General features: G+C 35.0%; 1 protein-coding gene and 2 pseudogenes across 2 annotated transcripts; all 3 read right to left on the reverse strand.

Annotated features, from left to right (window-relative positions):
* Positions 1–2631: 2631 nt before the first annotated feature.
* LOC106316267 lies at positions 2632–6495 on the reverse strand (annotated as a pseudogene).
* A 264-nt stretch (positions 6496–6759) lies between these two features.
* On the reverse strand, positions 6760–10374 carry LOC106313787 (annotated as a pseudogene).
* Positions 10375–19023: 8649 nt separating this feature from the next.
* Positions 19024–21486, reverse strand: LOC106319485. Of its 2 annotated transcripts, XM_013757830.1 has the most exons (3): positions 21187–21486; positions 20336–20867; positions 19024–20300 (listed from the first exon to the last, which is right to left on the reverse strand). In XM_013757830.1, the coding sequence occupies exons 1-3, from the start codon at positions 21196–21198 to the stop codon at positions 20200–20202; spliced, it is 645 nt and encodes a 214-aa protein (XP_013613284.1). In that variant the 5' UTR covers positions 21199–21486; the 3' UTR covers positions 19024–20199. The 2 variants fall into 2 exon arrangements, with proteins under 2 accessions (XP_013613284.1, XP_013613283.1); XM_013757829.1 differs by having other exon boundaries at positions 19024–20867.
* Positions 21487–23466: the final 1980 nt, after the last annotated feature.

The raw sequence follows: 23466 nt of genomic DNA on the forward strand, positions 1-23466 counted from the left end.
TAATATGAATGTTTAGTAAATGAGACTTCATATTCATACGATTTATGATCATTTGTAAGTTAAACCATTTATCACAAAATTTTAGTGTGAGACATTTAACGTTTTTAGTAATTTATAGTCGTTTTAAAAATTCAAATATAACATATAAGAAAAAATTTAATTTTGTTTATTATATGGTTAATGTGGTTGTTTAATATCTTTTAATAATATAAAATTAAACAAAAAGAGCTAAGATACAAAAATTATTATCAAATATTTATTATTCATAATCATTAATTTTCATATATATGCTAACCATATTAGACAATTTCATAGCTTTTATTTGAGGAAAGTGCGAGAATATTATTGTGTACACTATTTATCAATTTAATAGTTAGTTTAATAAAAAATATAATATAATTTAAGATAGACCAACCTATTTCTTTAAAAATTCTGAATTTCATTATCATAGTGACACGTGTCTACAAAACAACGTTATAATGTTTCTTAATTAATATATAAGGGATAGAGAAAATAACTAATACTAGAAACAAAAGGTCAATTTTAGCTTCCAAGACTTTTTTTTATATATAAGTCATTTGTGTTTATATTGTGCAATTGAACTAATAATATGTGAATACATGCTTACTTTTTTATTTGTGTTTCTAATGAAATGCTTTGATGTGAAAATATGAAGAAATTGGCTAAATGATGATTAGAGCCGTCACTCTTTCAAAAGTTGATGAGATAAAGACTTATCTTAAACATAAAAATAATGATAACTCTAGATATTCAAGTTTAACATTATTTTTACCGCCAAGGTTGGGGTGAAGAATAATCTTTGTCACTACCAACTTAGTCTCATTTTTAATTACTTGTTGCTTGTTAGATCAAAAATCTCTCATAATAATTTTCTCCCTTTTTTCTCATGATTATCTCTTTCTTTATTTATGATTCTGTTTTCTTTGTTGAACACTAATCTTCTTTTTCCTACATTGTAGCACTGTTCATGCTTATCAGTTTGTTATAATGTTTTTCTTAAATCAATGGTTGGTTAGGGGGGAATCAACTAAGTCGAAGAGATTCAATTAGGGCAATTCTCCTAAATAGATTATTTTTAAGTTTTGATCACAAAAATAGACCACAAGGAGAAAAATAACCAAAATGTTTCATTTAATAGGTAAAAAGATCTTAATACCCTAGATATATAAAAAAATTAAAAAATTAAAAAAATTAAAAAGAAATAAAAAAAAATTATAGTTTGGATTATATGTTTTCAAATTCGAACTTTTTTAAATTATTTTCTTCGATTTGTTTTTTCAAATTTTCTTTTCGTGATTCGAAAATACTTTTTGAAACTATTTTTAAAATTTTTATTTTAAAATTTTGAATATTTATTTTTTATTTTATAAAATTTTAAATCTCAATCTCAAATCTCCACCCCGTAACTCTAAACCCTAAGGTTTGGATCAGTTAACTCTAAGTGTATAAGTGTATATTTACTTCTTTAATGAAACATTTTGGTCATTTTAATCTTTATACTCTATATTTGTGACAAAAACTTTTCTAGTGCTATCCTACGCTATTTTACATTCAATTATGTGATTGTTTGGTTCCGAATAGAAAATAACGTGATGAAGGCTTCTTAGATATTAGAAATAATCCAAAGCTTATGATGAAAAAATGTCTTTCTGACCTTAATTTTTATTTTTTGTCATTTCACATCATTCTTTTCTTTCTGACCTAATAATTTAATATACATTTTAATTTTTATATTTTATAATAATTCTTTAGTTTTTCTCGAGTCAACATTATATCTATCTATTTTTCACTAAAATATGTATTAAAATAATAATTAATTAATTTTTAAAAATATACTATGCTGTTAATAATTAAATACTAATTAAATATTCTAAAATAAGTATGAGTTATTTAAAACATATAATGATATAAAAATTATTCTTAAAATAATTAAAATATAATATGCAACATATTGAAAACATTCAACGTATATTAATCCATATCACTTTTTTGGTTTTTCAACACCCCCATTAAAAAGATTCAACTGTTGGAAAGTGCATTCAACCAAGAGCAGACTTGTCGGTTAAGAATTCCATAATAGTGATATGTCATGTGTTTTATTGATGATTGAAATTGCTGGTTTTTACACCCTAACTTTTTTATATCAATTATCTTATAACAAAAAAAATTATTTATTTAAATGTTTCATATCAAAGTTTATCATTTTTGTGTGTTTACAAATAAAGATTTGTATCAGTTGAGAATAAAATGATGAAAGCTTGAGAGATGATGGAAATGATCCAAAAGTGTGAGTATGTGATTTATTTTTCAGTTTTTCTCTATTTTGTTTTAACAGAATTGTTTCATTAGGTGTTTTGATGCGTCAATGTGCTCAGTTTAGTACTTGTTATTCTTCAAGAAGAAGAAAAATAGGATATCATTTTTTTGTTCTTCACTTTATGAAGAGGAAATCACTTCTTCGAGAACATATTTATCAACTAATTAATGAGTGCATTCAAAGTTAAATGATATCCAAAATCTGAAAACAAAACAAAAATTTATAAAATAAAAATTATTTGCAAATAATAAAATAAAAATTCTTTGCAAAATCTGAAGACAAACCCACAAAAACAAAAACCTGTGGCCTTTACTTAATCATCGGAGGCGCGTAGTTATCGTTGTCAAAATCAATGGAGCATTTGGTGGAGACCGGCAGAGACGGTGAGGTGAACCTCATTGAGTAATCACGGTACGGAAACTCGTCTTCGAAATGTCCCATCTGTTTACCATCGTCAAAATTCAAAGAGTAACTCGATGAATCGTACCGGAAACCAACCTGATCCGGCCTACTACTACCGTCGTCTCCTCCGAAACCGCAGAATTGACTGCGGCCAACGCGGCGGATGAAGGTCTTCCACTTGGGGCCTGCCAAGATTTCAGACCACTCCCTCATCTTGTTCCACCCTGAGATCCACCAGCGTTCGTCGGGCTCCAACTTATCAACGGTCTTGATACGTTGCCACCATAGGTTACCGCCGGGACCAGACGGCTGAGATGATCCTAGACATGGGAGGAGGAAACAACAACCTCGCTTCGCGAACATCGCTTCGCGAACATCGCTTCGTGCATATCCTCGGCCATGCTCGTGTCCATTTCAGAGATTGGAAAAGATTGAATCCCCATTGGTTTTCTCGAGAAGATTAAGGAGAAGGACAGACGAATACAGAGTCCTCCTTCCCCTGCAGCCTGCTTCTCTGTAACCCTAAACCCTGAATCTCTCTCTCTCTCTCAAGATGTTTCCTTCTCCCTCAGGTATCCGTTTCTTAAGGGGGAGAGGGACGAGAATAATAAATGGCAGCTAAAACAAGAGCTGGAATTGCGTAACAGCCAAGGTGGTTTTAAAGAATCTTCCCTTAACCGTTTTCGATTTTCTAATATAAACCGAACTGAACCGGTGTTTCATTCTTAAATAGTTAAATGCTTAGATCTCATACTACGTAACGTTAACTTTCCTTTTTTACTACAACGAGAACTTGTTACGTCGCTTCTGTAAACCGTTGTAGCCGGTAGCTTTTTCAACGCTCGTGCATCCTTGCTAAGAAGCAGACATGGGGAAGAATCTTCGAAAAATCCTTGCCGAAATTATATACTTCCAGTGAATGTATTCCATCGACCGCTTAACAAAAAAAAAAAAAATGTATTCCATCGACCGTTATATGGCTATGTACAATATGTTGTTCAAATTAGTTAAACAATCAAACCATGTATGGTTTACAAGGTAAAACTACCAAAACTCATATAAAAATATGACTGCTTGCTTATATGTTTTAGAGTATGTTTTAAAGTACCCGTCATCCGTAATATATACTAGTTAATAATTTACATTAACCTATTAAAGTACGAAATTTAATAAGTAAAAGAAAAAGTAATTTAAGACTAATAAACACATAGCGATAATGTTATAACTCACTGTTACGTGTACTATACGTCCCACGTATCACACACACTCTATGTAACTTAAGAAAATTTGATTTTGTAATCAGTAAACATGAGAAGAATATCCCATATAATTAATTCTAGGCCGTAGATTTCGCTGATCGTTCACTGCTTCCTTGAAATCAACAGCTTTGATCACCATAGCTTCTCGGCGGCCGTCTTGCTCCTGAACTGCCCCAAATACAATCTCGTTCTCTCGGTTATCTTCGGTATCGTTCACTTTTCGTTTCTGCTGGCTTTGATATTGGTCACAATCTTGGTAATAAGGCCGGTTTTGGTTTGTGCCCTGTGCTCTAAGGTAGGGTTTATCCTGATTTGTACCTGATCTCGGTTCTAAAGCCGGTGGTCCATCTTCTTCCGGTATAGCAAAGCTCTCTTGTACCGGCCACTGGTTCGGCTGTTGCGGATGGTGGTAGTGGAAGTCTTGGGGAGTAACTTTTCTTGGTCCGGTCATCATCTCAGAAACCGAAGAACCGGTTTTCACCACAAGCTTTCCAAGCGAACCGAGAAATCCTTCTTCATTTTCCGGTTCATATTGAGGTGGAATTAATGGCTGCCGAACCGCTCTTGGGAAACGTTGATATGGAGCCATTGTCATGTTCGGTTTCGCCACATGCCTCTTATTATTATCCTGAAATGAAATAAAAACAAACCAATAACGTTAATTGGTTTCTATATACATTTAACTCTTATCTCGAACCAAACGAAACTCTTCACTTACATGACGAAACGAAGAGAACAACGATCGTATTCTACGTACTAATAGCGCAAACATATAACCAAAAAATGCAGCAGCAACTAGCAGAGCGGTTCCTGTACATACACAAACCGAAACGGCATTTCAAGCAAACACAAACCAAAAAAAACAAACCAACAACGTTAGCTTGTTTGAAAAGTTACCAAGATGGAGATCAGTTTCGGGCTCGTGATGCGAACAGTCATGATCGTGAAGCTGAATCTCTCTAATCACTTGATTTCCACGATCAATAACTAAAAGAGAGCAGGTTGAAGAGACGTAGATCAAATCAAAGTCATCAGAGAATCTTCCTCCGGTTGCGATGGTTGAGACTCCTGGCATATATAAACCATGAAAAAACTTTAAAATTGCGATTATCAAAGGGTAAATTCAAATGTTGAATTGTGGTTACCTGCGTCGCTGATCTTGCGTATGACCATATTATTAGTATCGGCAACGTAGATGTTTCCACTGTCGTCGATGGCTAATCCTCGAGGACGATTCATTTTCGCTTCTTTGAGCTTTCCATCCACGTGCCCTGTGTAGCCTTCTTGTGAACCGGAGACTAACTTTGGTTTACCATCTTCAATAAATTCAAAACCCAAATACTAACAAATCAGTTGTGAGATCAGTTTGAAGAATCTATCTACTTTGCATCTTTTAGAATCTATCTAAAAGCGAAAGTTCGGTGCTTTATAATGAGGAAATTTCTTAGATTTAGGAACAAGAAACAGCAGAAAGAATAAACCTGAAGAACAGAGAAACAGAACACGGATAAAAGTTAAATGTGTCGTGTTGTGGAGTAAAGTGAAAAACTTTAAACCTTTAAAAGGATTTCGCTGTCAAAGAAAGAAACTTTGGAATCTAAAATATGAAGAATCTCTTTTTTTTTTTTTTTTGTACAGAACTGAGAAAAGCAAAAGAAAATGAATCCCCATCTTGAAGCAAAGCATAATTGTAGATACATGATTCAACGTTTTGGTGGGTCATGTTTTGAGGTTGTGAATAGATCGAATAATACCGTAAAATAAGAAAGTAATGTATACAATCTCATGTGCAATTTTTAGAGTACCTTTTTCATCAAATCTATTTCAAGAAGAAGATGAACTTACATCTAGAAAGAGGCATGGAGATTTTGTGGATGTTACTGTTCTCTGAATCCAAGACAATAAGCTCTTCTCCACTAGGGGAAACTTCAACTGCATAAGGCTCAATCCCAAGCTTATTTCCATCAAACACTGTCTCTATGTTATATCCACTTTCATATTTCACCATCGAACGGCTAGAAACACCTGTCACATTTTCTCAGTTTTTATTTTTATTTTTAGTCTATGGCAATTGAAACTTTGAAACTTTGACAGTGAGATCATACAATAAAGTACATACAAACTTTTTGGAGGTCGTCTTACCTGATTTGGTGGTGGCTGTTGTGGTTGTGGATGTCTGAAGAGACCACAACCATTTCCACAGCATTGATGCTACATTTGTCACAAGTCCACTTACAATCTCTGTTCCCAAAACAAACAAAAACAAGAACATCTTCAGAGATTTATCAAAATAATCTTCTTTCAAAATAATAATCATATTAGGGTAGTCAAGAACTTACTAACAGGAGGAGGCTTAGCTGACACTGAAGACAACCCACAGAAGAGAAACAAGAAAATTAAAGACAGAACCACCCAGTTACCATTTTTCATCATTTATTTCTTTGGTTTTTCTGTATAAACGAAAACAGAGCAAACGTTGCTTACAAGTTTAGAGAGGAGATTTATGCACTTGTATATCTTTTCTTTGTTTCTATGCACTTATATATATGATGAGCTAAGCCGACAAAAGAGAAGATTTGGAGTTAAAGAAACATAAAGAGACAAAGAATCATATGCTCTCGACTCTTGTCTACTTATTGTTCAATCTTTTCTCTTTGAATCTTAATCAGTAGGGACAAATTATTACAAAAACAAAAGCATATCTTACTTTTTCCACAAGCAACTCTAACATCTCTACACAAAAGTTGCAACAACAACAACAAAAAAACCTTAATTTACAAAACTGAAGTATATTCAAGTTTAACAACAACAACAACAAAAAAGTATAGTCACACGATATAAATCATACCAACTTCTAAAGTAGAAGCGTGAGGAGTAGACAGACCATAACAAAGACCTCTCGAGTTTCTCCTTAGAAAATCATACCCAAAGTTAATAGCCACCTTCTTCACCACACTCGAACCGGCCTTTGCTCTCACATACGAATGTCCCATTATAAACGCCATCCCCGCCTCACGCGCCTCCGTCAGCTCCGTTAACTCCTCCTCCGCGGATCTATCTATCCTCGAACTTTCCGGTAACACAAACCGTACCCTTTTCTTGACTCTCAGCGACCATTGTTCACGTTCGTCTAAACAATCGTCTTCATAGATTTGAACACCTTCGAGACTAGAGGAGGAAGCCGCGACTACGGTAAGCCTCTCGGACTCGTTTCCAGGGTCCAACTCGTAATCGAACGCTTTATCCGAACGTATAAACTCTGCGATACTGCAGACAAGGTCTTGCTCAAACTCCACGTCATCTTTGTGCACGTCCCGGTAACCATACCGGGCGATACACCGGAATAACCGGTACTCCTTCGGTCCGACCCTACCAACGAGAAACCGTTCTTCCGGTTTCACGTGAGGGACAGGGACGGACTTGACGCAGAGGAAGACAACAACCTGGTGAAACGCGGGAAGGTTGGTAACGAAATGACAGAAGATCGCGGGAACGCCGGAGACGAGCTCGGTGCTGATCACGCCGATTCCTCGGACGCGGACGATGCCGAGGTTCGAGGAGCCGAAGAGCGTGAGGAGCCAGTTGACCGAGACTTTGTTCTGGACGTCGAACTCGTAGCGCATGACGGTCCCGTAGTGCCAGAGGTACATGACGAGGAGGAAGATGAAGGAGAGGGCGAGTGGCACCCACGCGCCTTCGCGGAATTTGATGAGCGAAGCTGAGAAGTAGAGAGATTCGATTGTTCCGAAGAAGAAGATGAAGGCTAGCGCGTAGAGAGTGCTTTTGCGCCAGCATAAGACGTTACTAGTGACATTAGGCAAGTCGTTACTAGCATAACGGTAATAACCGCCAAACCTGCATGCATGTAACAAATAATGAAAAGATTAATACATTAAATTGTTAATGATGAATGAAAGTACTAATTCAATAGTTGGAGATATAATAAACCCGAATTTAACTAATATATAAAAAAATTATACTCAATCTCCTTATAACCGATTTCTTTAAAGTTATAAGTTCATAATAAATCCGAATTATAACCAATTTGTTTTAAATTAAAAATCCATAATAAATCAGAATTTAACGTGATCGTTTAGTTGGTTATGCCAATGGTTTAAAGGATAGTGTACCTGAGGCATTGCTTATGTGTTTGGTGTCGCGGAAACCTACGGTGACTGACAAGCATAATAGCATGAGAGTCCAGTTGATCTCCGGGATGTAAATCTGGCCGTGAATTTTAGACGATGTGTGGACGATTTTGACTTTTGGGAAACAGCCTAGAGAAGTGCATTGCTTGATGATCGAGAATGTTCCTGTGATTATCGCCTGCCTTCCCACCACAGCCGCCAGAATAGCAATTGCCAAAACATGCCATCTTATTTTCTCTGTGCACAACATACAAACTAGTGAATATTATGCCAAACAGTGAACAAGAAGATGGTTAGCAAATTTACCGGGTACTGAAACATAAAAACCAATCCGGTAATCACTTTCCAGGAAATGGTGCTTAGATAGATATGCTGCTTGGCCCATGTATGCGAGGATTAACGACGGGTAAACAGCGAATGTGAACGCAATCTGCAGCCAGAGAGACAAAAGAAACATGCAAGTTTCAGAGAAAGATAATAAGACAACACAAAAAGATTGTGTAATAAACTTTGCCTGTATTGACAACTGAGTGAAGTGTCCTAGATCAGCAAACATAGCTTCCGAGCCTGGAAAACCCGCAAAGAAAGTAAGTTATGAGAAGAAACTCATTTAAAAAAAAAACCGTTATTCCTCTGTTTTTAATTACCGGTTATGCATAAAAGGATGCCACCCAGATACATCCAACCGCGTTGCCGAGATTTCTTGAGGAACTTGTAGATGTAATAAGGAGACAAAGCTTTGTAAACCTGAGGGTTCCAGTGGAAGATGTCGTATACACCAATGGTGCTTATGCAGAGAAGCCATGCGAGCACAATTGGAGCAAACAAAAAGCCTAGACGTGTCCCGTAGTGTTGTAGCGAGAACAAGAGCATCAGTATGGCGCATACCACTGGCACCTCCACATCTGCAGAGTTGCATTGGTTTAGTTGATTCAAATAAAGCAGGAAATTAGCAAGTAAACCAGCTTTTTAGTTGACCATTTTTCAGAAAAAGGTTCAAGCTTAATGACTTTTATATTACTCTAAGCTTAATATCTTTGATTTTATTAATCAATTGAACTCCTAAACTACAGTCGTTATTTTATGATTATAGAAGATTGCATCTGCATCACACACACCGTCCACACCCAAAAAAAAAAGTTCTTAAAACTTATTTTATACTTTATTAAGAAGCTTAATGTTAATCCTACATGGTTTCAACCTAACTTGCAATAAGTTAATTGTCTGTGTGAAAAGAATAATAAACAAAACAACTCCTATTATTTGACATTTTGGGGATCATAGTAATGCTGAAGCTTCCCATCTTTAACACTCCCTACCTATCTAATCAAAGAAGTAGAGAGCTTACATTGATACAAATCAGCTTCCAAAATCTTGAGAAATCCACACAATCTGAGAGGAATCAATCTTTTTATTACCAGAGATTGCGGGAGTGAGAACACCATCACCAATGACCATACAAGTCCCAATCAGAGCAAGAACAAGCAACATGTTCTGAAGAACCTTATGCTTCTCCAGAATATTTTTCAAATTCCACCCCTTATCTTTTAAATTCCTCGGATTATCCCCAGATTTTTTCTTAGACTCAGAAAGGTCCTCATCGGCGAGCTGGAAAGTTGGGGAAGGAGCTAATTCTAGCATGGCGACAGAGCAGAGAGTAGAGAGCAAAAGTCCCACCCTCACCATTATCATCAGCACGAAGAACAATAAAAACGTATTTGAGTAGTGGGATGAGAGTTAATGTCCAGAAGACAAGAGACAGAACCCCAAAGATCTCTTCGTTTGTCCCCGAGTGTTGGATATCTTCAGCAAAAGTGCTTTTGTAGACGTACAATGGTGAAGTAGCTAAATCTCCGTAAACCACACCTAAGCTTTGGTAAGCTAATGTCAGAACAGTCCACCAAGATTCTTTCTGTAGACAAGCAAACAAAAGATTGGATTCTTGAAATCGAGATTGAAGTGAATGAGAGTTCAAGAAACTTACCTTAAGTTGATTCCTTGGGCTCAGACGCTCGAGATCCATGATTGGAGTTTTGCTCTTAAATCACAACAAGACTCCCATTCTTGGGGATGATAAGATCAAAGTTCATGGAAAACAAGAAAGTTTGGTAAATTTAATTCGATTGACGTTACACAGACTTTTCTTTGGATTCTTTATGTGATTTAATGTATTGGAAGTACAAAGCTTTGGCCAGAATTAAGAACCGCAAGAGAGGAGGGGGAGAGAGAAAACATACTTACAGAACCTATGAAAGCATCATTAAGATAACTGCCACAGATATAACTGCAAATATCATAAATTGTGGGGCCTTACTTATAAATAGTTTTGTATATATATTTTTTTACTTTATGTGTAGGTGTTACTTTTTATGTAATGTTTGTGTCAACTCTAACATAAAACAGTCAGTCCTACGTAACTATGATATAGAGTAAGATTTTACTTTAGAACTCTTACGTGATCTTTTTTTATCTTTTTAGTAAATTTCTTTTTCTTTTTTGAGCAATACTCTTTTAGTAAGTGCTACATAGTTCGTACAACATCAGTAAAAAGGTTTTTTTTTTTTTTTTTTTTTGAACTTTAAAAGGTTTCAGGCAACTTATTATGTAATTTTCAAAGGAAAATTAAAATTTAAAAATAACCTTTTCCCTTATCTTTTTAGTAATAAGTATGCATGTCATAAAAGTTGTATTGGCATTGTGATGGTCAAATTGCTATTGTAAACATTTGCTAAGCTAGTTTTCTCTCCCATAAATTAATCAATAATAAGATAATTTTTCGTATAGTCCACTCCACATGAAGAGAGATGGGAATTTCAATAATATATAACTATATGTTAATTAATTAGTTTAGGTATAATAATCATAGTGACAAAAGTGGGATACAAAAGAATTGGATCCCGGCCCCGTCGGATTCTATAATCGAATCATAGATAGTTAAATTATTGGGTATCCTAAATTATTCGGTAAAGTAATGTTTAACAACATAAGATGTGTATATCCATGAAATCCTAGTTGGAAACTTTAGATTACATCATTGTTCCATAATCAATACTATTAAATTAAGAACTGTCCGGTTGATAATAGCTGAGTCTAAGTTAAAATATAAATCTTAACTGCACAATGTTATATAACTGCATCTAAATGAATATATTTTCAAGTTCTATTTTAAGGAGATAACCACTTTAAATCCTATTTTAAAGGGAAAACCACTTTAAGTCATATTTTAAAAGATTACGTATATGGCAAAAAAAATTATAAAAATATATTTTTGTATTTTTTTCGTTATCGGGTGTTTAAATCTTATTATATAAAGTTTGATTTTTCAAAATTGCTTGATAATAATTTTATGAAAAAGTAATTATAAATATTATTTAATAGTAATTTTCCATTTTTAAAATTCTAAACAAAATAGATAATTACAAAATATTACTTGATAATAATTTTCCTTCAATATATTGACATGTGTTTAAATATATAATGATTAAAATATATGTAATAAGATAGTAAAAACAAATTTTGAAAAAAAACTAACTTTAAAAATTATTTAATAGCAAAAAAAATTAAAAAATATTTAGTAGTAAATATTTTAGAAATTTTCGTTTTTCAAAATCCTAAAAAATAGATTTGAAAATTTAATATAATTTTCCTTTTCTAAAATCTTAATGAAAATATAATTATAAGATATTATATTGAGCTTAGTTTTTCAAAATTGCTAATTAACATGATTGTGACATATGACCGTTATTGTTTAAAGTTGTGATATGTGTTAAATTATCGCATAATCAAAAATATAAATACTAAAATAATAAAAAAACTTGTTAAAATTATTTAAAGAAATTATTAATAGTCTTATTATTTAAAGCTTGATTCTTCAAAGTTGCTAATTAACATGATCGCGACACATGAAAATTATATATTTAAGATTGTGACATGTGTTAATCTATCACATATTTAAAAATAGGAGTATATACTAAGATATTAACAAAAAAATTTTTTTTATTAAAAAGTAATTATAAATATTATTTAATAGTAATTTCCATTTTTAAATTCCTAATCAAAAAACAATTGCAAAACAGTATTTTATATATACTAAGATAGTAAAAACTTTTTTTGTTAAAAATTAATTATCAATATTATTTAATAGTAATTTTAAATTTTTAAATCTTAAAAAATATAATTGCAAAATATAATTTGATAGTAATTTTTTTCTAATATTGTGACATGTGTTAAAATATCTCATGATTAAAAATATATATATACTAAGAACCTAAAAAAAATTGAAAAAGTTTCAAAAATATTTAACAGTAATTTTTTAGATAAATTACTTTTTTAGAATCCTAAAGAAAAAATATTTGTAAAATAATTTATTTAATAATAATTTTCCTTTTCTAAAATCCTAATGAAAATATAGTTGTAAACGATTATTTGATAGTAATTTTCTTTTTAAAATTTTGATAGTAATTTCTATCGTGATCTTTACATGAAACTGATGTTGATCTAAAAATAATAATATAATCGTCATGCTGCGGTACGTTAGTTATTACCACAGTTATACTTACGCATTTGTACATATAGATGTTATGATTTTGTATGTAAGTTAATAAGGAAAGTTAGTGTGGCTATTATGCTTATGTATGATTATGTTTATGTGTGTTTGTTCTTATCGACGTATAAAATTGGTCATGTTGTTGTAAGTCATTCTACTAAAGAATTTAAATCAAAGAGAAGGGCTTTGCAGGAACAGAGTTACTAATAACTCGCGTAGACAACATGATTATTGAAGCAGAAATCGTAACAAAAAATTATGTGAAAAATGAATTTTTATTCATAGAATAAATCTCATACCAACAGATGCAAGATGGCCTTCAAACTGAAAAGACCATAATTCCCTATATGAATTTTCTATGCAAGGAATAGACCATAATTCCCTATATGAATTTTCTATGCAATGAATATAAACAAGAGTTAAGGTTAAAGCTTAAAAAGTTGGTCTATATTTCCCAAGTCCACTCTTACAATTATACGCCGCACTACTATGAAGAATCACTACAACTGCAGAGTTTCAGATTTTTAAGATTTTTAAAATATAATGACAATAGTTTTCTACAAAATATTATATATCAAGAAATTTTCAATAGTATATGATATATAGAAAAAGAGGTTAAAGTCTTGATGCTAAAGTAAACAAATTTGATGTTCTATCTAGCAATATATTTGATATTTAGATGACTATCAATAATACATATTGATTGGTGTTGGGTAACATTTATATTTTGAATTGTGTTATTTTTAATTTTTTTTTTCTTGTCATCAACTTTACAGACTCATACTACCTCTGTGAACCAAACTGGAAGATCTTGATCCATGTGAACTACAAAAGACGTTTCCTTCCTAGCACTGCGGGCTAAGCTATCCGCCTTCTTATTCTGCGTTCTTGGTACATAGATAATCTCTGCTCGGAAAAAACTCTCTTTCAGGCTGTTTATATCTTCCAAATAACTTGCAAATGCTGGCCATTCTTCTGGTTCTGAAACCATCTTCACCAATTGAGAACAATCTGTTGCAAACATAACCTAAAATTGTCATAAGTTTTTCATACATTCCATTCTCCATAATAACGCTTCTATTTCCGCATGAAGAGGAGAAAGGGAAGCCCGAACATTCCTTGCACCCATCAAACCTACAAATCCTTCTAGAGTACTGTACCATCCTTGTCCTGAGAAAACATCATTTTCTTTCCAGGAACCATCCGTAAAACACCATCTTCCTGGAATTGACGGAAGACTCGTAGCCTCTACCTGTGGAATCCTCTTGTTGTCATTTAGTATTTGTGCCTCAGCCCAGAGTTTTGATTCCGTTTCAGCCAGTTTAAGAGTATCCAACGGATCCACATCCAGATTACTAAAGACTTTATTATTTCTTCCTTCCATATATACCATAGTATCCATGCAAACTGATGATCCTCCATCTGTGGAACAACTCTCCAAAAGAGATGATCCATGTTCACAAAGAGAGAACTTGTTGGAAACAGAGCTGGATTTGTTGGAATCTTTGAAAGAGCCCATGTCTGAAGTGCAGGAGGACATTAAAAAAAAACATGGTTGATCGATTCCTCCTCAGCTCCACATCTTGCACAAATGATATCTCCGTGTATCCCTCGCTTTTGCAGATTCTTCTTGAATGCTATACACCCCGTCACCAATTGCCATAGAAAATGCTTAATCTTTGGTGGACACCGTATTTTCCAACAATATGCCTTCAAAATATCCACCGTGGGTCCAAACAATAATGGTGATTTTTCCTTATCTGGGTATATCCTTTCTACCTGATATCCAGATTTAACCGTGTATTTTCCATTATTTGTGAAATGCCATCCATCTCTGTCTGCCATCCGAGTTCTACTCAATGGTATACTTTCTATTAATTTCACATCCTGTGGATCCACCAAAGCCCGAATCGCCGGCAAATTCTATTTTCGCAAATGTGGATCAATAAGAGAATCCACTGTAAGGTCTGGGTAAAGATTGTGTTGATTTTTTATTGGCTGGTCTCGGGCGAGTGGTTGGGAGCCAAGGATCATTCCGTACGAATATAGAAGATCATGTTCCCACCCTTTTGATTAGTCATTTGCTTACCAGAGATCTAGTTGAAACAATACTCCGCCAACTATATGACGGAGAATCTGAACGAATCGGCTCCAGGGGTGATGCATTCCTGAAATACCGACCTTTAAAAACTCGAGAAAATAAAGTATTTGGCTTCTCTATCAGCCGCCATAATTGTTTACCAAGCATCGCTGTGTTGAAATCAATGATATCTTTAAAACCTAAGCCTTCATCTTCCTTACTGACACATACTTTGTCCCATGATTTCCAATGCATCCCTCTTGTATTACCGCCAGGGCTCCACCAAAACTGTGCTACCGCACTCGTCAGTTTTTTTGCAGTAGCCTTGGGTAAACGATAGCAAGACATCACATGATTTGGCAAAGCCGTAATCATTGATTTGATGATCACCTCTTTTCTTCCTTTCGTAAAGAACTTAAAAGTCCAGCCATTGACCCTATTATTTAGTCGATCATGTACGAAGACAAAAACATGTATCTTAGAATCCCCGAGACTCTCCGGCAATCCTAGATAATTTCTCATTCCTCTCAGATTCTGTATGCCCAAAATATCTCTTAGCTCATGTCAGACAGATTCTTCGATTTTGTGTCCAAATTGAATTGAAGAATTATCAAAGTTTATTAGTTGACCTGAAGCTTTCTTGTAATCCTTTAAGATCCTTAGAATGGTATGACACTCTTCCTTTTGAGCTTTACAAAAGAAGAGGCTGTCGTCCGCAAAAAGCAGATGCGATATTGAAGGGCATGCTCTGGCTACCTTTATTCCTGTTAATTGTTTCTCCCTCTCCGCCTTCTTAATATTCACTATCAGAGCCTCAGTATACAGAATAAATAAATATGGAGATAAAGGATCTCCTTGACTTAAGTCCCTCTGTGGTATAATGAGTCCCCGAGGTTGGCCATTTAAAAGAACCTGATATTGAACCGATGATATACATTCCACCATAAGTTTAATCCAATGATCATGGAACCCCATTTTCTGTAATAATGCCTTAATAAATTCCCATTTAACCTGATTGTAGGCCTTACTCATATCCGTTTTGACTGCCATATACTTTCCTTTACACGCCTCATTGGTCCGTAATCCATGAAACAATTCATGTGCTATAAGAATATTATCAGAAATCAGCCGTCCTGCCACAAATGCCGATTGCGTTTCCGGGACAAGGGAAGGTGGCAATAACTTTAACCGTTGACACAAAACTTTCGAAATAATTTTATACCCTACATTACATAAGCTGATAGGTCGCAACTCCGTCATCCTTGTAGGTCTCTCTGTCTTTGGAATCATACAAATATTAGTAATATTTAACCTTGCATCCATTTCTCCAGACACCAAAAAATCATTCACCATCTCCACCAAATCTCTCTTAATAATATGCTAAGAATGTTGAAAAAAAAAAGTTGTCATGCCATCCGGCCCTGGTGCTTTCTCTGGATGCATCATAAACAGAGCTTCTCTGACTTCATCCTCTGTCGCTATCCGCAGTAATCGTTGATTCATCTGTGGAGTTATGCCCGGTGTTACCTCTGAGAGAAACTCATCAAACTCCGATGGAGAGGTGGTAATAAATAAATCCTAAAAATATTCAACCGCCACTCTCTCTATTCCATTGTCCTCTGTAATCCAGTTTTCCTCAACATCATGTAGCCCTACTATCCTATTACGGACCCTTCGTTGCTTAGTTAAAGCGTGATAGAATTTTGTATTGAGATCTCCAGATGAATACCACATATTTCTGCTTTTCTGATGCCAATACTCCTTCTCGTCCTTGTATACCTCTTGCAGCTTCCCATACACCTCCATAATATCCTCCTGAGATCTAGTATCATCTGTTTGTACCTCTTCAAGCGCTTTCTTTTCCTTCCCATAAGGTGGATTATTTTTCTTCCATTTGGCTATCTCACGGCGGCATTACTAATTTGTTCCACTATACTAGTTCTTGTTCCTTCATTATGATCGGACCATCCCATTGTAATTGATTCCATAAGACCTTCTTGTCCAATCCATCTCTTATCAAATCTAAACTGCCATTTCCTCCTAGAAACTTTATCTTCCAAATAAGCCACCACTGGGCGATGATTTGATGCCACCAGCCCTAAATATTCTGTATAAGAACAGGGGAATAGCGTATGCCACTCCTCATTCGCTAATGCATGATCTAAACAACATCTATCCGTTACTGCCCCTTTGCCCTTGCCCCTTCTGCCTTGCCATGACAACTTATTTCCTTTGCCAGGGAACTCCAGTAGACCACAATTCCTTATCATATTATTAAAAGGAACAAATGAGTTCGCACTTCGCAACGCTCCACCTTCTTTTTCATGATTTCCTGTGATCTCATTTAAATCACCAATAATAAACCAAGGCTCTGATCGCGAAATCCCATATCTAGTTAAACGTTCCCACACTTGTTCTTGTAAATCTTGAACTGGGTCTCCATACACAAACGTCATATATACCGTTTTCCCAAGAGCCACTGCTTCCACATCTATCATTCGATTACTTGAATATGACACGTTAACTTGATACTCATTATTGTAATAAAGCGCTAATCCACCACTTCGTCCCACGGGATCCACTGTGACCAAATTATCAAATCCGAAATGACCTTGAAATTTCTGGACAAACTTAACTTCTTGCTTTGTCTCCGATAAAAATAAAAAATCCGGCTTATGTTTATGTCATATCTCCGTTAAATAACTTATCGTCCACTTGCTTCTCACTCCTCGACAATTCCAACTTAGTGCTCTCATTTAAAAAATATATAGAAATGCTCCTTTGAACTGGTTAAATTGGGTGTAATTATACCCTGAATTCTCCAACCCCCAAATTAAATAGCCTCTTCTCCACGTTAATATCTCCAACCTTATTAACTTTACGATCCCCACCCTATCCCATAATAATTTTCCTTTAAACCTCCAATGAAAATGTATATTCCGTGAAAAAATAAAGTATTAGAGTAGTCATCTGATTGCCGATGGTTTCTTCCGGCATAGACTCCCGATCTTTGGGCTCTGACTCTAGGAAGCGGTGGCACTTTTGCACCGTCTTCGCCGGCTTTTGCCTCCGGGAAGTGATGGCTTCCGTAGCATCATCTTCGCCGGCTTTCTCCCGGAGTTTTTTCTCCGGTTAAGTTTGATCGACGTTTCGCGTTGTTCTTCGTTTCAACCGACTCTTGGGCTAATCCTTTGATTGATAATTGAAGTTGATAGGCTCGATTGAAGATGGTTAATTTCTTTTACGGAACGTTTGATTCGTCAGTCTAGGCTAACGACTCAGATCTTGGTGAGTGTTGCTCTGTTTGAGTGGCTTCTTTCCCGGCTCGTCTCTATTGGTTGTGGAGTTCCGTCGTTGTGCGCCTCTCTCTGGCACCGGGGGAAGACGGTGGCTGTTTTCCTTGACGCGTGTTCTCAAATCGTGTGTCGATTGAACACGTGGTGGGTGACTCTTCATCCCTTCCTCGACGGTTCCTCTTGCTGGCTGCAAGTTGTAATGTTTGTGGGCCTCTTGGGCTTTTTTATCTAGTTGGGTCTTCGTGTTTTGGCCCTTAGCTTTTATGTTTGTCTTTTTCGGACATTTCCTTGTATTTCTTGTTCTTGTTTAATAAATCACCAGAGAAAAAAAAAAAAAAAAAAGAGTAGTCACTAGCCAACAATAATTTCCTAATATCCAAACGTCTCGTGAGAATCATGAATCTTTCAAATCCCAACACTTCCTGTAAGAACAACGAATAGGAGCAGAGCACCAGTGGCCTTAAAGCCAAAATAAATAGCATGTCCATAATGTAAAATAATTCCCGCTCCATATAAAACCAGTACCGAACACAAAACAAAACCTTAAAGGACCAATACTGATAAAGTGTTACTACAACAATATCATGATCGATCCCAATGAACAATAACCAATAAGACCAAAACGACATTATTGATTACTATTAACTCAGCTCAACAATTAGCCAACTTATTAACCGTAAATTGCCTAACTCTGTTTCTGCAATGTAAGAGCCCAAGTATCAGTATTGTGATCCAAGATGCACTCCTTCATAAACCAAATGAAACCACAAACCATATAACCCGACACATGTTTGAATAAGAAACGTGTGAACCATGTTGATGCTCCAGACTCCTACACCATGCCATCCTATAAAAGAGCCATTGAGGTCTCGACTGCAGTCGAGTAGAGAACAGCCCCATTAACATTTCCAAAGCCACGCCCTGTACCCACAACTTACGGAGAGAACCCAAACATCTAGATGCAATAATTATGCATATCTGATCAAAACAAACCCAACACCAAGAATCCAAATAGCAAATTTTATTCCAATGCATGATCTTACATAGAGATCTTGCCCAACACCAAAACAACAAATAAAAAACTTTGAAAAATAAACACCCCAAACCCTGCTTGCTAGAAACTAGTAAGACTTGATCCATAAATTAATTCTTCAGATTTCCAGAGTTCAGGTTTGACGATCCCTTACTCTCCAATTGCTTATTTGTATCCCCTTTACGAGTCCCCATCCTGGCTGTTGCACGTTTGCGAGGGGAGACAAGCGCAACTGCATTCCTCATCTTTGTGCTTCCTGCTACGTTGATTGATGGCTCAAACAACCTTTTACGAGTCCCCTGTTTCTGTGCCTACTCTGTTGCTTCCTTATTCTTTTCTTCTGCGCCATTAGTCTGATCCCATGCCTCCTGAAGTTGATCATCCTCCTCATAGCCCGCCATCATTTCCTCCAATTCCTCCTCAGAGACTGCCGGAAGAGCATCTATCGCCTGCGTATCTAAACCATGCTCCATCAATGCTGCTTGAAACTCATCCATTTCCATCACATCCTTCTCTTCTCCTTCAGAAGCTCTATCATTCACGACAAGGCTTTGGATTTTTTGTAAACCCTCCTCTCCATCCACAGGATCAGAGATCATCTCCAAACCAGTCGCCTGAGTCTCAGCAAGTGCAGCTTGAAATTCCTTAGAAACAGAAGCCAAAGTTTCCACTTTAGCACTTTTTATCTCCCCTTCCTCACGTGTCTCTTCACGTATCTCATCCTTCCCATTTTGCCCTTCCACATATCTTGGAGATGCTTGAAGGCGCACCTCCTGTGGCGCACCAACTGTTTCCTGTCTTCGTGATGATCTTCTATGCAAACCTCCTGCTTCCCCACGGGAATTCCCATGGTATGAGGAGGTTCTCTTATGACCCCTCTCCGCTGTCTTCACCCATTTGTAATCATGATCGTCAGCCACTTTGCCCTTCCCCTTCCTAGAATAAGCTCGACTCTCTCTCTCTCTCTCTGTTTGGTTGGTTGCTATTTCCATTGATAACCACTCCCTTATAACTCCGGGATCTTTCATCATGTTTGCCTACCTCGTGCCATCCCCCATTTCCCTCTCTCATCTCCCTACTCTTCTCCGGGCTCGTCTTTATGTTCTTAGGATCCAGAGGGCACTTCTCATCCTTATGGCAAAGACTGGAACAAAAGTCACAAAAGCCGAAGAGCTTTTCGTACCGTAGAGACACCAAAGCTTCCTCACTCGCGTAGAATTCCCCCTCCCTTGAAGTCGATAGTGGTTTCGAAGCAGAGCCCCTTGAAGGCGTCTACCACCACTTGGACCCTCGCGTGTTCCACATCCACCATCACCGTTCTTCCAATAGCATCCCCAATACTTTCATATGTAGGCGCCGTCCTGAACTCCACTGGGACGCCTAACACTCGAACCCAAAAAATTATCTCCGAAGGGAATTGTGGAGATTTCTTTGATTGCCATCGAGCCAGTGAGAGCATCCAATAGTCGAAGTGATAAGGTTGAAGCTTCAAGACCCCCTCTATCTCCTCCTCAGTTTCAAAAACGAATTGAAACTTTCCAAGTCCCAGATCCATACCAGTAACCCGTTTCTCCAAGCCCCATATTTTCGGCAGTTTCGTGATCAATGCCTTAATGTCTAGCTCCGGCGGATTCATGCACCGACCAATCAATGTTTTGGAGAAGTTTTTGATCAACTCGGAATTATCAAAGTGAGGCACCGTTATCTTCAACCTCTTGCGGGTATTGTCACCATTCTTCATCTCACCCTTGTTGAGCAATTGACTCTGCGTCATGATACAATGAATGCTATAAATCTCGTTTGAAACTTTAAAACAAGAACAAACGATGCAATATAGAAAAAACCCCATCATCCTTTTATAGCTATTCCATTTAGCCAATCTAATATTTGGTAAATATTCCATAGTGATATCGAATCCATAATTAACACTCTGAAACCCAATCACAAAGCACAATTGAATCCTGAAATACACGGTCTCAGTACTCTCCATATCCCAATCTTATCGAAACTCCCATTCATTCCACATATCCCCTTTCCTTCAAACGAAAACGAGATACTCAATTGTAGAGAGTGAAAGATATTACCTTTAAATACATTCGATTTCATCTTAAGGATGATTGAAACCGAATCTTGTTCCCCAATAATCCCGATCTTCCTTATCTTCTCCGAATAAACCCCTTTAAATTCCATCACCATACATCGCTGATCTGATCGAAATCGTGTTCCCGTATACATGCTACCCTTGATTCGATAAAGATAACCTCCGATCCATTCGCCGTTGATAATACCCGGATCCCATCTTCGAGAAAACATGGAACCCTAAATCGCCATCGCCGTCGCTCTTTTTTTATCAGGGATTTTATTTTTAGGATTTGTATAGTAGAGTGTTATTTTTAATTTGTCTTAAACAATATAGAGAGTTCACAGTTTTATATGCTTTTTAGTTAACTACAATCAATATTATTTTGAAAAAAAAATAGAAGTGATTATTTACTAAAACTTAAAAAAACTAATATACTATTTAAAACACCATGATTATTGAAATAGAAATACTAATCAAAATTTATGTAAGGAAACAGATTATTATTACAAAAGTAACTCACCAATATATACTGAAAAATTCAAGAACTAATGTGAAAAAAAGATTTTCATTCTTTTTATGTGTTCATGAAATTAACACATCAAATAAAATCCTTGCAACGCACGGATCCATATCTAGTAAAAATATAAACTCTTATATATAGCAACACATGTGTAATACGAAAAACCCTTATACTGGTCGTGTACCAAAAAAATATAAACCTTTATAAAGGTTAAAATTAATGCTTGACATTAAAATACATTTTTGTAGATATATATTTTTGTTTTTTTGTTATTGAGTATTTAAATAAAAACTAATTTTAGAATTTTAACCTTTTATTTGATTAATATAACACGTTATTTTATATAATTATGTATACAGTTACATTATTGACATATCTTTCTATAATGATATGATAATTATTCTTCATAACTATAATAAACTTTGATATATTTTTTTCAAAAATTATTATCACACTACAACAACATAAATTACATCTCAGCCCAAGAAATTATAATTTATTCAACTAGACATTAATTTTTTGAAATTTTAAATATTTTACACAGACATTAAACTTATCAATTAACATAGCACTTGATGTTAAAAATAGGATTTAACAGGATTTAAGTGGAATTTTAATAGAAATAAATATTCATATAAACTTATTTAGTTTAACTGGTTTTAAATAGGTTATTCGATTAAAAATATTTATTAAATGTGATTTTACTTAAAGTTAGTGAAGACCATATTAACCCATTTACACACATATATATATATATATATACACATATATATATTTAACAGAATATATTAAAATTTTAATTTTTCAAACATTTTTCAAAAAATATTGTCCGGCTTTCGGTGCGGGTTAGGTTTGATATTGGTTTTTGGATATAACATTTTAAGAACCGTTCAAATATATAAGCCATGTCTAATAGAGTATGAGATTTTGATTTTTGGGTCGATTCCGAATTGTTTTTTTTATACAAATATTCTTGACTAATTATGTTAGATAACTATTAAGAAAATATAATATGTTGTAATCCTTATGAATAAAGTTTAAAAATAATTTCTGAAATGCATATGGTATGCATAGTTATGCAACTTAACATATTTAATATAATTACGAAAAATTATATTAAAGTAAATTAATATTAAACGTAAATATGATTACAAAAAAAAAAACATAAGTATAAAATTAAAATTTTCAAAAAAAAAATTAAAACAAAAATATACCCGAAAAATCTAGTTACGTAAATTAAATGAAGGCTGCAACTGGATGTACATATTTTGGAATAGAATTGTATGGAATGAGTCATTCATGAAGATTCGATAAAAATGTTACCATTTGAGATGAATTAAAAATAAAATGCAAGGAATGGAATATGTGGAATGCAATGGAATGTAGTTGAAAAACATTCAGCAACAAAAAGTCTCGTGAATGTAAGGAATGAAAGGAATGAAAAATAAAATAAGAATTTTATATTAATTAGAGTTTTTATTTAATTTAAAATAAATCTATTTTCATTCCACTACATTCCTGCAAATAACTACCATTCATGTTAAGTAGATACTTATATTTTCATTCCATTTATTTTTATAACTGCTACTGTTCCATTTACTCGTATTCCATTTTTTTGAATTCTTCTTATTCCTCGTATTCCTGTAACTTAAAACCAGTTGCAGCCGAAATGTCCAAAGACGTGTGGCTCGTGAGTCTCTTGGAATAGATAAAGTAAACTCGTGCGGCTCAAGGTTAGAACTAATAGTTCTTTCGTCACTT

The sequence above is a fragment of the Brassica oleracea genome, chromosome C9, assembly GCF_000695525.1.
Source record: "Brassica oleracea var. oleracea cultivar TO1000 chromosome C9, BOL, whole genome shotgun sequence".
In the NCBI taxonomy this organism is placed as follows: Eukaryota; Viridiplantae; Streptophyta; class Magnoliopsida; order Brassicales; family Brassicaceae; genus Brassica; species Brassica oleracea.